The sequence below is a fragment of the Pinus tabuliformis genome, chromosome 2_1 (genome assembly GCF_031772625.1).
Source record: "Pinus tabuliformis cultivar Carrire ecotype Pingquan chromosome 2_1, CPIR1, whole genome shotgun sequence".
NCBI classification, from domain to species: Eukaryota; Viridiplantae; Streptophyta; class Pinopsida; order Pinales; family Pinaceae; genus Pinus; species Pinus tabuliformis.
The window spans coordinates 829,588,429-829,606,730 of NC_142299.1; the positions used below are offsets into that span (position 1 = coordinate 829,588,429).

Here is an 18,302-nt window from a genome sequence, read left to right on the forward strand (position 1 = left end):
TGAACTGTGGTTTTGTATGATTTGTGTTCTGAACATCTAAATGCTAAATTCCCTGACTTCTATGAAAAGGCAGTCTCATTATTTACTGAAGTATGATTGACTCCATAGGCCCAATGGAAATTAGTTTAATGTTTGTCCAACCTTCATATTTTTTAATGTTATTCCACAAGAGTTAGCCATCTTATTAATAGTCAAAATCAATAACCCTTTGAGAGAGACCTCTCAGGCTAAGGAGGCTAAGCCTTAGTCAAAAGATTGGTTTGAAACATTTACTTGAAATCTTCCTGGTCTGCAGCCTTCCAGGGCTTGATTTTGAGATAACATTTTGGTGCATCTGCCGGGAGACTGAAGATTAATCATTCCCGAAATTATGAAGCTGAACTTCTGAAGGTAGCAGGAGCTCAGAAGGTTTTGGAGGCTGCAATCTACCTTGGCGACTCCATTGTTGAAGAATTCAAAATTCATACATTCATGGTGATTCCACTGGAGTTATTAAGGACCCAGATGCTACCATTCTTATTTCAAGGTATGCATGCATAAATTTTTCAAGAATTCATGGTTTCCCAAATCATTTTCCCAAGGATGCATATTTTCTAAGGAATGGTCCAAAATTCAATGGAGAAGATCTGAGTTTAACTTTGAAGCATATATCAGATTTTTGTGATTTTACAGAGCTTCTTAGAGTTAAGCATGAGGATGTTTGCATTATGTTGTTCTATGATTCATTTCAAGGGAAATGTAAACGGTGGATTGAAAGCTTTCCTGCCAAATCCATCAAGTCATTTGAAGACTTTTGGTTTATGTTTTTGGACGAATGGATAGATAGATCAGAGGTGGTGGCTAGTTCTCCTTCAGTTCAAGGTTTCAAACAATGGAATAATGATCATAGTAATGGAGATACAAATGAAATTTTTTCTTTGTCCTTGTCTTCTTATCTAAAAGCATTTGAGTGTAAGGCTGAGGATAAGATAAAATTTTTGGATGAAGTTGCTAAGGACATTGAGAAAGATATTGAAGGTTTACAAGGTCAAATTCAGGCATATAGTCTTCATAATCATGATCATTATTTTCAGAAGTTTTCTATGGCAGAACACAAGGAGAGAGTGTTACTTCCTTTCTCTTTCACGATTGAGGAAGTGTACACTGTTGTTGAAAATCAGTTTGCACAACCAGAAAGTTACAAGAATCATCAAGCTGATTATGTATTCTGGGATCCTATAGCCAAATATATGGAAGAGTTTTACTCTCCAGTGTTTCAGTTTTTCTATGGAGATCAGAGGCAATTTCAGTGGCAGTGGTCATCGCAATATCATAGTGGCTCTGAACTTCGATGCAGTCAAAGAAATCAAATATCAGATAAGACAAATGATTGGCTACATTGGAAATTTCACATTGATTGAGCTGAAAGGAGTTTGAAATTGATAGGGTAGGTAGGTAGGACAATGCAAATAAGCTCAAGGGTAACTGAGCATTTTTAGTAGATGTAGATTTCTTTCTCCCATAGTGATCATCAAGTTAAGCCCGAGGTGAAGGCCCAAGACGCTGGAAAGGGATGTTTGTCAAGCAAATTTCCGTTTGTAATAAAAAAAATAAAGCACTGGACCTGCAAGTTCTTAGTGTACCACAGGGAAACACTATCCCAAGTGGAGCCACTGTTATCACCCAAGAAAAATTTTTAAATTTTTCACATCAGTTCGATTGTTTGTCAAAGGGTTGGTGTCAATTTTGGGTCTAGTCTTTTCATATGGTTTTAGAGTCTAAATAGTTTGAATAGGAGTCCTATTAAGAGTATTGTTGGTATGTATAAAGGGGTCAATTCTCTGTCTTAGTCTATCATTGGTCTCACATCTCACATGGATATCATATGTCCAAACTCGTTTCAAAGCTAAAATTGTCTAGGTGATATCGTAGCGCCTGTAATCATTTTAAAGTGGTTTCGCAGCACATAAATCCTTTTTATCAGTTTCGCAACGCAACATGTTTTAAGTGATTTCGTAGCGCATAATTCATATTTTGTACTCGTTGCGCTACGAAATTGGGGATATGTCCTAATCCATAGCCAATCTTACACAGCTGTCATATCCATCAAAATCCATTATCAGTGATCAGCTTATACCCTTTGCCTGTCAATTCGACCGCTTATCCTTATCATTAGGTCATTAGGTGTCATCGTAAGCTCAGATTGCAAGTTTCAAAAGAAGATATATTTCACCATCTGATTTTTCAACATGGGCAAAAAGCTTCAAATTTTCACAACCCTCAGCTCCAGAGATTGCACAGCCTGTGGATGGTAAGAAATCCCCATTTGGTTGCTTAGCCAGTGGATCAGGTTATTACCAAGTTCGAGGTTTATCATTCCTCAAAGCTCTTCTTTGGAGATTCGGTGTCCTCTGCGAGTTACGCTTTCCTGCATTCATTGGTTGTACATAATTGCAAGTATATTGTTCTACAAACACAACAGAAGCCCTCACGCAATTCCTTGGAAAGGAATCATGGTATTTGCTTTGCCAGGAGAAAGGGGTCTTACAGAGTTAAGCAGTGACTTCAAAGTTCACTTTCATGATCGTCATGGTGATTTTTACTGTTGGTTAAACACAACAATGATGGAGAATAGTAGCTTACCTACATGCTCTTTTGTATATACTCTCGTAAATACGGATAAAGAAAGGGCAAATGTGAGCTTACTTTTTACATGGGCGAACATGATTGGTGGAACATCACATTTTTCTGGAGGCCATGTCAACAAGCCTTTCATGAGCGATGATGGAGTGCGTGGCATGCTTCTACATCACAAGACCGCAGAAGGTTATCCACCAGTTACTTTTGCAATTGCCTCCGCCAAACTGACAATGTAGATGTGACTGTTTTACCTTGCTTTGGACTGTCAAACAGAAGTTATACATCTGCTAAGGATATGTGGGTCACTATGAGAGAGCAAGGGCATTTTGATGAAGAAAATTGGAATGAGGATTGCAATATTGCTTCCCTACCTTGAGAAGGAGTCTGTGTTGTAGTCTCATCCCCTGCAGTAGTGGAGTCTCATGGAACGTGCTCAGTAGTTTTCGCTTTAGCGTGGGCCTCTCCTAAAGTGAAAATTGTGAAAGGAAGTACTTATTTCAGGAGGTATACAAAATTCTATGGTACCTCTATGGATGCAGCTACAAATTTGGTACATGATGCTCTGATGGACTATCAGAGGTGGGAGACAAAAATTGAGAATTGGCAACGTCCTATCCTAACAATGAAAGGCTTCCTGAATGGTACAGGTTTACATTGTTCAATGAACTTTACTACCTGGTTGCAGGAGGAACAATTTGGACAGATGGTGGACTCCCAGTTGAAGAAGACAAAGACAAGATGTCATGTTCTCAGAAAAGTTCTAGGAAAAAGGAAAATAAAGCAGAAGTGAGAGTAACAGTTTCAGTGGAAAATGATCACACTAATCATGTTGCAGAAGTTCAAAGGTTGAATGGTTACAATGGTGCTGTTGATACAGATTTTAATGCTGTACAAGATCAGAATTTTGAAAATTGTGGACAAAGAACAGAAATGAACTCTGGGTCCTCCAATGACTATGACTATGCTTTACTAGCTGATGAAGAAAATGTTGGTCGCTTTCTGTATTTGGAAGGTGTGGAGTATATGATGTGGTGTACATATGATGTACATTTCTATGCATCTTTTGCACTACTTGATCTCTTTCCAAAGATTGAACTTAATATACAACGTGAGTTTGCAAAAGCTGTATTAATTGAAGATAAGAAAAAAGTTAAATTTCTAGCTGAAGGTAATTGGGGAATTAGAAAGGTACGAGGTGATGTACCTCACGACCTAGGATTGCATGATCCCTGGCTTGAAATAAATGCATACAATATTCATGATACAAGTCAGTGGAAGGATCTGAACTCAAAGTTTGTACTTCAGATTTATAGGGATCTGGTTGCAACTGATGGATATGACTACAATGGAGGAAGCAATGTTTTGAAGGTTCTGGGATACTTTAGTATTATTGGTCTACTTCGTGTACATTGCCTTCTTGGGGATTATTATAGTGGACTCAAGTGCTTGGCACCTATAGATGTTAACCAGACAGGTGTCTACAATTCAGTGATTGGAAGCCGTATCACAACTATTTATTATTATGGATTTGCCAACCTTGTGTTGAGAAGGTATGTTGAGGCAATACGGGCCTTCAATCAAGTTCTGTTGTATATAATAAAGACCAAACAGTTCCATCAAAAGTCTCCACAGTTTGACCAAATTCTGAAGAAAAATGAACAGATGTATGCTCTATTGGCTATATGCCTCTCTATCTGTCCACAAATGAGGCTTGTTGAGAAAAATGTGAACAATCAGCTGAAAGAGAAGTATGGAGAGAAGATGGCAAGAATGCAGAGAAGTGATGAGGCTATGTATGACGAATTTTTTTTCATATGCCTGTCATAGATTTATTACTCCTTCAGTACCAAACTATGATGAAGCTCTTGTAAAAAATAACCAGGATGCATATAGGCATCAGTTGAAGCTGTTCTTATCAGAAGTTATGACATACAAGCATAAAACTCATGCAATTGATCATGATGGAGGAATTATATCAAATGCAGATGTTGACTTTTATATTGATGAGGATATCGTTCATATTGTTGAATCAAAGTCTTCAAAGCTATACGCTGATAACTTTATGCATCACATTATCAAGTGTGAAGAGATTATTAGTGATTTGGACAGAGTAAGCTTGAATAAGATGGTTGTTGTTTTTGCATTATGGAAATGCCAGTTGTAATGAGGTCAAACATCCAAATTTTGTAATTAGAGAAGAGCAGTCTTAAGCCATGAACAGTGGCGATCATTTAGCTACGAAAGGAAGACTGTGCTTTTGAAATTACACAGCAGTTTCATAGCGCGCTACGAAACTGCTGTAGCTGCATGTTACAATTCAGTTGATCAATTATGGTCAACAAAGCGGCAAATATTTTGAAAGGTTTTTGTCATCACACAGGTACATGAAGCGGTGGACAGCACATCAAGGACATGGCAGTCTGATCTATTTTGGGTAATTAAAGGATAAAGGCATGCTTCTTTGGATTCGAATATTTTGAGGCAAACCAGGGACCGACAAACAGAGGCGGTTTCCTATATTTCAGGGTATTGGAAAGGATGTGTCATTAAAGATCAAACATGGAGCGTTGAACATCCATTATAGCCAAATCGAAGGAGGACCAGGTGTCAAAGAACAAGGAGAGGCCATTATGCATGGAACATGGAGTTAGAGTCATAGTTAATTTAGAACTTTTTAAAAAACTCCAGTCAGCACTTTAGTTGTATTTATTAGTTAGTTCAATAGCTGATAGGTGTCAGTAGAGGTAGTTATCGACTCCCCTCATGCTGGAGGAGGAAGCTCAAATTAGTTAGAATAAGGATTCTATATATAGCTGAAACAACAATGTAATGGGGGTTGGATATTTTATAAAACAGAGTACTGTTTTGGCTTATGTAAAGACAGAATTCAGTAATATCAGTTGACTGTTTTTCTTCTCAGGATTCATGAGGGATTTCCATGTTTAGAATGTGTGTTTTATTCCTTCCTTAATGTCTTTTACAGTTGCATATATGTGTAATCACTCAGAATTCATTGATCATGCTCTGACTTCCTATATGCATGTATGAACTGTGGTTTTGTATGATTTGTGTTCTGAACATCTAAATGCTAAATGCCCTAACTTCTATGAAAAGGCAGTCTCATTATTTACTGAAGTATGATTGACTCCATAGGCCCAATGGAAATTAGTTTAATGTTTGTCCAGCCTTCATATTTTTTAATGTTATTCCACAAGAGTTAGCCATCTTATTAATAGTCAAAATCAATAACCATTTGAGAGAGACCTCTCAGGCTAAGGAGGCTAAGCCTTAGTCAAAAGATTGGTTTGAAACAGTTACTTGAAATCTTCCTGGTCTGCAGCCTTCCAGGGCTTGATTTTGAGATAACATTTTGGTGCATCTGCCGGGAGACTGAAGATTAATCATTCCCGAAATTATGAAGCTGAACTTCTGAAGGTAGCAGGAGCTCAGAAGGTTTTCGAGGCTGCAATCTACCTTGGCGACTCCATTGTTGAAGAATTCAAAATTCATACATTCATGGTGATTCCACTGGAGTTATGAAGGACCCAGATGCTACCATTCTTATTTCAAGGTATGCATGCATAAATTTTTCAAGAATTCATGGTTTCCCAAATCATTTTCCCAAGGATGCATATTTTCTAAGGAATGGTCCAAAATTCAATGGAGAAGATTTGAGTTTAACTTTGAAGCATATATCAGATTTTTGTGATTTTACAGAACATCTTAGAGTTAAGCATGAGGATGTTTGCATTATGTTGTTCTATGATTCATTTCAAGGGAAATGTAAACGGTGGATTGAAAGCTTTCCTGCCAAATCCATCAAGTCATTTGAAGACTTTTGGTTTATGTTTTTGGACGAATGGATAGATAGATCAGAGGTGGTGGCTAGTTCTCCTTCAGTTCAAGGTTTCAAACAATGGAATAATGATCATAGTAATGGAGATACAAATGAAAGTTTTTCTTCTTCCTTGTCTTCTTATCTAAAAGCATTTGAGTGTAAGGCTGAGGATAAGATAAAATTTTGGATGAAGTTGCTAAGGACATTGAGAAAGACATTGAAGGTTTACAAGGTCAAATTCAGGCATATAGTCTTCATAATCATGATCATTATTTTCAGAAGTTTTCTATGGCAGAACACAAGGAGAGAGTGTTACTTCCTTTCTCTTTCACGATTGAGGAAGTGTACACTGTTGTTGAAAATCAGTTTGCACAACCAGAAAGTTACAAGAATCATCAAGCTGATTATGTATTCTGGGATCCTATAGCCAAATATATGGAAGAGTTTTACTCTCCAGTGTTTCAGTTTTTCTATGGAGATCAGAGGCAATTTCAGTGGCAGTGGTCATCGCAATATCATAGTGGCTCTGAACTCCGATGCAGTCAAAGAAATCAAATATCAGATAAGACAAATGATTGGCTACATTGGAAATTTCACATTGATTGAGCTGAAAGGAGTTTGAAATTGATAGGGTAGGTAGGTAGGACAATGCAAATAAGCTCAAGGTTGACTGAGCATTTTTAGTAGATGTAGATTTCTTTCTCCCACAGTGATCATCAAGTTAAGCCCGAGGTGAAGGCCCAAGACGCTGGAAAGGGATGTTTGTCAAGCAGATTTCCGTTTGTAATAAAAAAAATAAAGCACTGGACCTGCAAGTTCTTAGTGTACCACAGGGGAACACTATCCCAAGTGGAGCCACTGTTATCACCCAAGAAAAAATTTTAAATTTTTCACATCAGTTCGATTGTTTGTCAAAGGGTTGGTGTCAATTTTGGGTCTAGTCTTTTCATATGGTTTTAGAGTCTAAATAGTTTGAATAGGAGTCTTGTTAAGAGTATTGTTGGTATGTATAAAGGGGTCAATTCTCTGTCTTAGTCTATCATTGGTCTCACATCTCACATGGATATCATATGTCCAAACTCGTTTCAAAGCTGAAATTGTCTAGGTGATATCGTAGCGCCTGTAATCATTTTAAAGTGGTTTCGCAGCACGTAAATCCTTTTTATCAGTTTCGCAGCGCAACATGTTTTAAGTGATTTCGTAGCGCATAATTCATATTTTGTACTCGCTGCGCTACGAAATTGGGGATTTGTCCTAATCCATAGCCAATCTTACACAGCTGTCATGTCCATCAAAATCCATTATCAGTGATCAGCTTATACCCTTTGCCTGTCAATTCGACCGCTTATCCTTATCATTAGGTCATTAGGTGTCATCGTAAGCTCAGATTGCAAGTTTCAAAAGAAGATATATTTCACCATCTGATTTTTCAACATGGGCAAAAAGCTTCAAATTTTCACAACCCTCAGCTCCAGAGATTGCACAGCCTGTGGATGGTAAGAAATCCCCATTTGGTCGCTTAGCCAGTGGATCAGGTTATTACCAAGTTCGAGGTTTATCATTCCTCAAAGCTCTTCTTTGGAGATTCGGTGTCCTCTGCGAGTTACGCTTTCCTGCATTCATTGGCTGTACATAATTGCAAGTATATTGTTCTACAAACACAGCAGAAGCCCTCACGCAATTCCTTGGAAAGGAATCATGGTATTTGCTTTGCCAGGAGAAAGGGGTCTTACAGAGTTAAGCAGTGACTTCAAAGTTCACTTTCATGATCGTCATGGTGATTTTTACTGTTGGTTAAACACAACAATGATGGAGAACAGTAGTTTACCTACATGCTCTTTTGTATATACTCTCGTAAATACGGGTAAAGAAAGGGCAAATGTGAGCTTACTTTTTACATGGGCGAACATGATTGGTGGAACATCACATTTTTCTGGAGGCCATGTCAACAAGCCTTTCATGAGCGATGATGGAGTGCGTGGCATGCTTCTACATCACAAGACCGCAGAAGGTTATCCACCAGTTACTTTTGCAATTGCCTCTCGCCAAACTGACAATGTAGATGTGACTGTTTTACCTTGCTTTGGACTGTCAAACAGAAGTTATACATCTGCTAAGGATATGTGGGTCACTATGAGAGAGCAAGGGCATTTTGATGAAGAAAATTGGAATGAGGATTGCAGTATTGCTTCCCTACCTTGAGAAGGAGTCTGTGCTGTAGTCTCATCCCCTGCAGTAGTGGAGTCTCATGGAACGTGCTCAGTAGTTTTCGCTTTAGCGTGGGCCCCTCCTAAAGTGAAAATTGTGAAAGGAAGTACTTATTTCAGGAGGTATACAAAATTCTATGGTACCTCTGTGGATGCAGCTACAAATTTGGTACATGATGCTCTGATGGACTATCAGAGGTGGGAGACAGAAATTGAGAATTGGCAACGTCCTATCCTAACAATGAAAGGCTTCCTGAATGGTACAGGTTTACATTGTTCAATGAACTGTACTACCTGGTTGCAGGAGGAACAATTTGGACAGATGGTGGACTCCCAGTTGAAGAAGACAAAGACAAGATGTCATGTTCTCAGAAAAGGTCTAGGAAAAAGGAAAATAAAGCAGAAGTGAGAGTAACAGTTTCAGTGGAAAATGATCACACTAATCATGTTGCAGAAGTTCAGAGGTTGAATGGTTACAATGGTGCTGCTGATACAGATTTTAATGCTGTACAAGATCAGAATTTTGAAAATTGTGGACAAAGAACAGAAATGAACTCTGGGTCCTCCAATGACTATGACTATGCTTTACTAGCTGATGAAGAAAATGTTGGTCGCTTTCTGTATTTGGAAGGTGTGGAGTATATGATGTGGTGTACATATGATGTACATTTCTATGCATCTTTTGCACTACTTGATCTCTTTCCAAAGATTGAACTTAATATACAACGTGAGTTTGCAAAAGCTGTATTAATTGAAGATAAGAAAAAAGTTAAATTTCTAGCTGAAGGTAATTGGGGAATTAGAAAGGTACGAGGTGTTGTACCTCACGACCTAGGATTGCATGATCCCTGGCTTGAAATAAATGCATACAATATTCATGATACAAGTTAGTGGAAGGATCTGAACTCAAAGTTTGTACTTCGGATTTATAGGGATCTGGTTGCAACTGATGGATATGACTACAATGGAGGAAGCAAGGTTCTGAAGGTTCTGGGATACTTTAGTATTATTGGTCTACTTCGTGTACATTGCCTTCTTGGGGGTTATTATAGTGGACTCAAGTGCTTGGCACCTATAGATGTTAACCAGACAGGTGTCTAAAATTCAGTGATTGGAAGCCGTATCACAACTATTTATTATTATGGATTTGCCAACCTTGTGTTGAGAAGGTATGTTGAGGCAATACGGGCCTTCAATCAAGTTCTGTTGTATATAATAAAGACCAAACAGTTCCATCAAAAGTCTCCACAGTTTGACCAAATTCTGAAGAAAAATGAACAGATGTATGCTCTATTGGCTATATGCCTCTCTATCTGTCCACAAATGAGGCTTGTTGAGAAAAATGTGAACAATCAGCTAAAAGAGAAGTATGGAGAGAAGATGGCAAGAATGCAGAGAAGTGATGAGGATGTGTATGACGAATTTTTTTCATATGCCTGTCATAGATTTATTACTCCTTCAGTACCAAACTATGATGAAGCTCTTGTAAAAAATAACCAGGATGCATATAGGCATCAGTTGAAGCTGTTCTTATCAGAAGTTATGACATACAAGCATAAAACTCATGCAATTGATCATGATGGAGGAATTATATCAAATGCAGATGTTGACTTTTATATTGATGAGGATATCGTTCATATTGTTGAATCAAAGTCTTCAAAGCTATACGCTGATAACTTTATGCATCACATTATCAAGTGTGAAGTGATTATTAGTGATTTGGACAGAGTAAGCTTGAATAAGATGGTTGCTGTTTTTGCATTATGGAAATGCCAGCTGTAATGAGGTCAAACATCCAAATTTTGTAATTAGATAAGAGCAGTCTTAAGCCATGAACAGTGGCGATCATTTAGCTACGAAAGGAAGACTGTGCTTTTGAAATTACACAGCAGTTTCGTAGCGCGCTACGAAATTGCTGTAGCTGCATGTTACAATTCAGTTGATCAATTATGGTCAACAAAGCGGCAAATCTTTTGAAAGGTTTTTGTCATCACACAGGTACATGAAGCGGTGGACAGCGCATCAAGGACGTGGCAGTCTGATCTATTTTGGGTAATTAAAGGATAAAGGCATGCTTCTTTGGATTCGAATATTTTGAGGCAAACCAAGGACCGACAAACAGAGGCGGTTTCCTATATTTCAGGGTATTGGAAAGGATGTGTCATTAAAGATCAAACATGGAGCGTTTAACATCCATTACAGCCAAATCGAAAGAGGACCAGGTGTCAAAGAACAAGGAGAGGCCATTATGCATGGAACATGGAGTTAGAGTCATAGTTAATTTAGAACTTTTTAAAAAACTCCAGTCAGCACTTTAGTTGTATTTATTAGTTAGTTCAATAGCTGATAGGTGTCAGTAGAGGTAGTTATCGACTCCCCTCATGCTGGAGGAGGAAGCTCGAATTAGTTAGAATAAGGATTCTATATATAGCTGAAACAACAATGTAATGGGGGTTGGATATTTTAAAACAGAGTACTGTTTTGGCTTATGTAAAGACAGAATTCAGTAATATCAGTTGACTGTTTTTCTTCTCAAGATTCATGAGGGATTTCCATGTTTAGAATGTGTGTTTTATTCCTTCCTTAATGTCTTTTACAGTTGCATATATGTGTAATCACTCAGAATTCATTGATCATGCTCTGACTTCCTGTATGCATGTATGAACTGTGGTTTTGTATGATTTGTGTTCCGAACATCTAAATGCTAAATGCCCTGACTTCTATGAAAAGGCAGTCTCATTATTTACTGAAGTATGATTGACTCCATAGGCCCAATAGAAATTAGTTTAATGTTTGTCCAGCCTTCATATTTTTTAATGTTATTCCACAAGAGTTAGCCATCTTATTAATAGTCAAAATCAATAACCCTTTGAGAGAGCCCTCTCAGGCTAAGGAGGCTAAGCCTTAGTCAAAATATTGGTTTGAAACAATCACTTGAAATCTTCCTGGTCTGCAGCCTTCCAGGGCTTGATTTTGAGATAACATTTTGGTGCGTCTGCCGGGAGCCTGAAGATTAATCATTCCCGAAATTATGAAGCTGAACTTCTGAAGGTAGCAGGAGCTCAGAAGGTTTTCGAGGCTGCAATCTACCTTGGCGACTCCATTGTTGAAGAATTCAAAATTCATACATTCATGGTGATTCCACTGGAGTTATGAAGGACCCAGATGCTACCATTCTTATTTCAAGGTATGCATGCATAAATTTTTCAGGAATTCATGGTTTCCCAAATCATTTTCCCAAGGATGCATATTTTCTAAGGAATGGTCCAAAATTCAATGGAGAAGATCTGAGTTTAACTTTGAAGCATATATCAGATTTTTGTGATTTTACAGAGCTTCTTAGAGTTAAGCATGAGGATGTTTGCATTATGTTGTTCTATGATTCATTTCAAGGGAAATGTAAACGGTGGATTGAAAGCTTTCCTGCCAAATCCATCAAGTCATTTGAAGACTTTTGGTTTATGTTTTTGGACGAATGGATAGATAGATCAGAGGTGGTGGCTAGTTCTCCTTTAGTTCAAGGTTTCAAACAATGGAATAATGATCATAGTAATGGAGATACAAATGAAAGTTTTTCTTTGTCCTTGTCTTCTTATCTAAAAGCATTTGAGTGTAAGGCTGAGGATAAGATAAAATTTTTGGATGAAGTTGCTAAGGACATTGAGAAAGACATTGAAGGTTTACAAGGTCAAATTCAGGCATATAGTCTTCATAATCATGATCATTATTTTCAGAAGTTTTCTATGGCAGAACAAAAGGAGAGAGTGTTACTTCCTTTCTCTTTCACGATTGAGGAAGTGTACACTGTTGTTGAAAATCAGTTTGCACAACCAGAAAGTTACAAGAATCATCAAGCTGATTATGTATTCTGGGATCCTATAGCGAAATATATGGAAGAGTTTTACTCTCCAGTGTTTCAGTTTTTCTATGGAGATCAGAGGCAATTTCAGTGGCAGTGGTCATCGCAATATCATAGTGGCTCTAAACTCCGATGCAGTCAAAGAAATCAAATATCAGATAAGACAAATGATTGGCTACATTGGAAATTTCACATTGATTGAGCTAAAAGGAGTTTGAAATTGATAGGGTAGGTAGGTAGGACAATGCAAATAAGCTCAAGGTTGACTGAGCATTTTTAGTAGATGTAGATTTCTTTCTCCCACAATGATCATCAAGTTAAGCCCGAGGTGAAGGCCCAAGACGCTGGAAAGGGATGTTTGTCAAGCAGATTTCCGTTTGTAATAAAAAAAATAAAGCACTGGACCTGCAAGTTCTTAGTGTACCACAGGGGAACACTATCCCAAGTGGAGCCACTGTTATCACCCAAGAAATTTTTTTAAATTTTTCACATCAGTTCGATTGTTTGTCAAAGGGTTGGTGTCAATTTTGGGTCTAGTCTTTTCATATGGTTTTAGAGTCTAAATAGTTTGAATAGGAGTCTTGTTAAGAGTATTGTTGGTATGTATAAAGGGGTCAATTCTCTGTCTTAGTCTATCATTGGTCTCACATCTCACATGGATATCATATGTCCAAACTCGTTTCAAAGCTGAAATTGTCTAGGTGATATCGTAGCGCCTGTAATCATTTTAAAGTGGTTTCGCAGCACGTAAATCCTTTTTATCAGTTTCGCAGCGCAACATGTTTTAAGTGATTTCGTAGCGCATAATTCATATTTTGTACTCGCTGCGCTACGAAATTGGGGATTTGTCCTAATCCATAGCCAATCTTACACAGCTGTCATATCCATCAAAATCCATTATCAGTGATTAGCTTATACCCTTTGCCTGTCAATTCGACCGCTTATCCTTATCATTAGGTCATTAGGTGTCATCGTAAGCTCAGATTGCAAGTTTCAAAAGAAGATATATTTCGCCATCTGATTTTTCAACATGGGCAAAAAGCTTCAAATTTTCACAACCCTCAGCTCCAGAGATTGCACAGCCTGTGGATGGTAAGAAATCCCCATTTGGTCGCTTAGCCAGTGGATCAGGTTATTACCTAGTTCGAGGTTTATCATTCCTCAAAGCTCTTCTTTGGAGATTCGGTGTCCTCTGTGAGTTACGCTTTCCTGCATTCATTGGCTGTACATAATTGCAAGTATATTGTTTTGCAAACACAGCAGAAGCCCTCACGCAATTCCTTGGAAAGGAATCATGGTATTTGCTTTGCCAGGAGAAAGGGGTCTTACAGAGTTAAGCAGTGACTTCAAAGTTCACTTTCATGATCGTCATGGTGATTTTTACTATTGGTTAAACACAACAATGATGGGGAACAGTAGCTTACCTACATGCTCTTTTGTATATACTCTCGTAAATATGGGTAAAGAAAGGGCAAATGTGAGCTTACTTTTTACATGGGCGAACATGATTGGTGGAACATCACATTTTTCTGGAGGCCATGTCAACAAGCCTTTCATGAGCGATGATGGAGTGCGTGGCATGCTTCTACATCACAAGACCACAGAAGGTTATCCACCAGTTACTTTTGCAATTGCCTCTCGCCAAACTGACAATGTAGATGTGACTGATTTACCTTGCTTTGGACTGTTAAATAGAAGTTATACATCTGCAAAGGATATGTGGGTCACTATGAGAGAGCAAGGGCATTTTGATGAAGAAAATTGGAATGAGGATTGCAGTATTGCTTCCCTACCTTGAGAAGGAGTCTGTGCTGTAGTCTCATCCCCTGCAGTAGTGGAGTCTCATGGAACGTGCTCAGTAGTTTTCGCTTTAGCGTGGGCCTCTCCTAAAGTGAAAATTGTGAAAGGAAGTACTTATTTTAGGAGGTATACAAAATTCTATGGTACCTCTGTGGATTCAGCTACAAATTTGGTACATGATGCTCTGATGGACTATCAGAGGTGGGAGACAGAAATTGAGAATGGGCAACGTCCTATCCTAACAATGAAAGGCTTCCTGAATGGTACAGGTTTACATTGTTCAATGAACTGTACTACCTAGTTGCAGGAGGAACAATTTGGACAGATGGTGGACTCCCAGTTGAAGAAGACAAAGACAAGATGTCATGTTCTCAGAAAAGGTCTAGGAAAAAGGAAAATAAAGCAGAAGTGAGAGTAACAGTTTCAGTGGAAAATGATCAGACTAATCATGTTGCAGAAGTTCAGAGGTTGAATGGTTACAATGGTGCTGCTGATACAGATTTTAATGCTGTACAAGATCAGAATTTTGAAAATTGTGGACAAAGAACAGAAATGAACTCTGGGTCCTCCAATGACTATTACTATGCTTTACTAGCTGATGAAGAAAATGTTGGTCGCTTTCTGTATTCGGAAGGTGTGGAGTATATGATGTGGTGTACATATGATGTACATTTCTATGCATCTTTTGCACTACTTGATCTCTTTCCAAAGATTGAACTTAATATACAACGTGAGTTTGCAAAAGCTGTATTAATTGAAGATAAGAAAAAAGTTAAATTTCTAGCTGAAGGTAATTGGGGAATTAGAAAGGTACGAGGTGCTGTACCTCACGACCTAGGATTGCATGATCCCTGGCTTGAAATAAATGCATACAATATTCATGATACAAGTTAGTGGAAGGATCTAAACTCAAAGTTTGTACTTCAGATTTATAGGGATCTGGTTGCAACTGATGGATATGACTACAATGGAGGAAGCAATGTTCTGAAGGTTCTGGGATACTTTAGTATTATTGGCCTACTTCGTGTACATTGCCTTCTTGGGGATTATTACAGTGGACTCAAGTGCTTGGCACCTATAGATGTTAACCAGACAGGTGTCTACAATTCAGTGATTGGAAGCCGTATCACAACTATTTATTATTATGGATTTGCCAACCTTGTGTTGAGAAGGTATGTTGAGGCAATACAGGCCTTCAATCAAGTTCTGTTGTATATAATAAGGACCAAACAGTTCCATCAAAAGTCTCCACAGTTTGACCAAATTCTGAAGAAAAATGAACAGATGTATGCTCTATTGGCTATATGCCTCTCTATCTGTCCACAAATGAGGCTTGTTGAGAAAAATGTGAACAATCAGCTGAAAGAGAAGTATGGAGAGAAGATGGCAAGAATGCAGAGAAGTGATGAGGCTATGTATGACGAATTTTTTTTCATATGCCTGTCATAGATTTATTACTCCTTCAGTACCAAACTATGATGAAGCTCTTGTAAAAAATAACCAGGATGCATATAGGCATCAGTTGAAGCTGTTCTTATCAGAAGTTATGACATACAAGCATAAAACTCATGCAATTGATCATGATGGAGGAATTATATCAAATGCAGATGTTGACTTTTATATTGATGAGGATATCGTTCATATTGTTGAATCAAAGTCTTCAAAGCTATACGCTGATAACTTTATGCATCACATTATCAAATGTGAAGAGATTATTAGTGATTTGGACAGAGTAACCTTGAATAAGATGGTTGCTGTTTTTGCATTATGGAAATGCCAGCTATAATGAGGTCAAACATCCAAATTTTGTAATTAGAGAAGAGCAGTCTTAAGCCATGAACAGTGGCGATCATTTAGCTATGAAAGGAAGACTGTGCTTTTGAAATTACACAGCAGTTTCGTAGCGCGCTACGAAACTGCTGTAGCTGCATGTTACAATTCAGTTGATCAATTATGGTCAACAAAGCGGCAAATCTTTTGAAAGGTTTTTGTCATCACACAGGTACATGAAGCGGTGGACAGCACATCAAGGATGTGACAGTCTGATCTATTTTGGGTAATTAAAGGATAAAGGCATGCTTCTTTGGATTCGAATATTTCTAGGCAAACCAAGGACCGACAAACAGAGGCGGTTTCCTATATTTCAGGGTATTGGAAAGGATGTGTCATTAAAGATCAAACATGGAGCGTTGAACATCCATTACAGCCAAATCGAAAGAGGACCAGGTGTCAAAGAACAAGGAGAGGCCATTATGCATGGAACATGGAGTTAGAGTCATAGTTAATTTAGAACTTTTTAAAAAACTCCATTCAGCACTTTAGTTGTATTTATTAGTTAGTTCAATAGCTGATAGGTGTCAGTAGAGGTAGTTATCGACTCCCATCATGCTAGAGGAGGAAGCTCGAATTAGTTAGAATAAGGATTCTATATATAGCTGAAACAACAATGTAATGGGGGTTGGATATTTTATAAAACAGAGTACTGTTTTGGCTTATGTAAAGACAGAATTCAGTAATATCAGTTGACTGTTTTTCTTCTCAAGATTCATGAGGGATTTCCATGTTTAGAATGTGTGTTTTATTCCTTCCTTAATGTCTTTTACAGTTGCATATATGTGTAATCACTCAGAATTCATTGATCATGCTCTGACTTCCTGTATGCATGTATGAACTGTGGTTTTGTATGATTTGTGTTCTGAACATCTAAATGCTAAATGCCCTGAATTCTATGAAAAGGCAGTCTCATTATTTACTGAAGTATGATTGACTCCATAGGCCCAATGGAAATTAGTTTAATGTTTGTCCAGCCTTCATATTTGTTAATGTTATTCCACAAGAGTTAGCCATCTTATTAATAGTCAAAATCAATAACCCTTTGAGAGAGCCCTCTCAGGCTAAGGAGGCTAAGCCTTAGTCAAAAGATTGGTTTGAAACAGTTACTTGAAATCTTCCTCGTCTGCAGCCTTCCAGGGCTTGATTTTGAGATAACAGAAGTAACCAAATCCTTCGCCAGAGCCTTTGATGGAGTATAAATGGAGATAGGGGACATAAAATTCACAGGGACATAATCCTTTGTTGCCAAAGCTACTGGATTGCCTCGAATTGGAGAAAAATGGTTTAAGAACAGAGGTATTGAGAGTGAAGAATGGAAATTTCTTCTGAATAACCCTAGCATAGACACTACCATTTTCAAGAAAGACATCTCGAGCATAGCATTAAAAATTAAGTGGAGAATTTTTCTTTTGATAATTCGAGAATTGGTTACTTGCGAAGGAAGATTTGGATGCATTTTTTTCTGTCATATCCGACTGTTGATGAATTTTATTGAGGATAATGAAATGCATATGCCTTATTTCCTTCTCAATAGTCTAATAAATATGTTGGGGAATGTCGAAAGAAAAATTTAGTTTATAGAATACACCATATATCACCATGGTCTCATTAAAATCCTTTTTGAATTCCATCTTAAGAAAGTGGGTGATAATTGGGAAAGATTTTTGGTGAGGAACCATTTTAAAAAATATAACCAAGAACAACCAAGAAGTAGTAAGGCTAAGAGAGGGAGAAAAACAAAAATTGAAGAACCAGTAGAACAAGAACAACCAAGAAACAACAATGCTAAGATAGGAAGAAAAAGAAAAATTGAAGGACCAACAGAACAAGGACAACAACAGTCACGAGAGCAATCATAGGATGTCATTCCTCTTGCAAAAATTTTGGGGAATATGAACAAGAAGGATATTAGAAGAAATAAATCCAACCAAAAGATAGAGAGCACACCCAAAATAGAGAAACCTAAGATCGAAAGGAAGAAGGAAAAAAATTCAAAATCCTCCTGTGAAAAACTTAAGAAGAAGTACTAGACTCAATCCAACAACAAAAGAATGACCTACAAAAAGTATGGAGCATGTTGACCTAGAAGAAAAGGAAGATTCAAGGGTTTCTCCACCAACTTTCATCACACCTCCTTAGAGTACAA

At 37.8% G+C, this 18,302-nt stretch overlaps 1 protein-coding gene and 3 pseudogenes across 1 annotated transcript; all 4 read left to right on the forward strand.

Annotated features, from left to right (window-relative positions):
• Window positions 1-2,492: 2,492 nt before the first annotated feature.
• Window positions 2,493-4,783, forward strand: LOC149203215 (uncharacterized; annotated as a pseudogene).
• A 3,372-nt stretch (window positions 4,784-8,155) lies between these two features.
• On the forward strand, window positions 8,156-9,765 carry LOC149203216 (uncharacterized; annotated as a pseudogene).
• Window positions 9,766-9,987: 222 nt separating this feature from the next.
• LOC149203217 (uncharacterized) lies at window positions 9,988-10,446 on the forward strand. Its single transcript, XM_089401801.1, has one exon. The coding sequence runs from the start codon at window positions 9,988-9,990 to the stop codon at window positions 10,444-10,446; it is 459 nt and encodes a 152-aa protein (XP_089257927.1).
• A 3,371-nt stretch (window positions 10,447-13,817) lies between these two features.
• On the forward strand, window positions 13,818-16,109 carry LOC149203218 (uncharacterized; annotated as a pseudogene).
• Window positions 16,110-18,302: the final 2,193 nt, after the last annotated feature.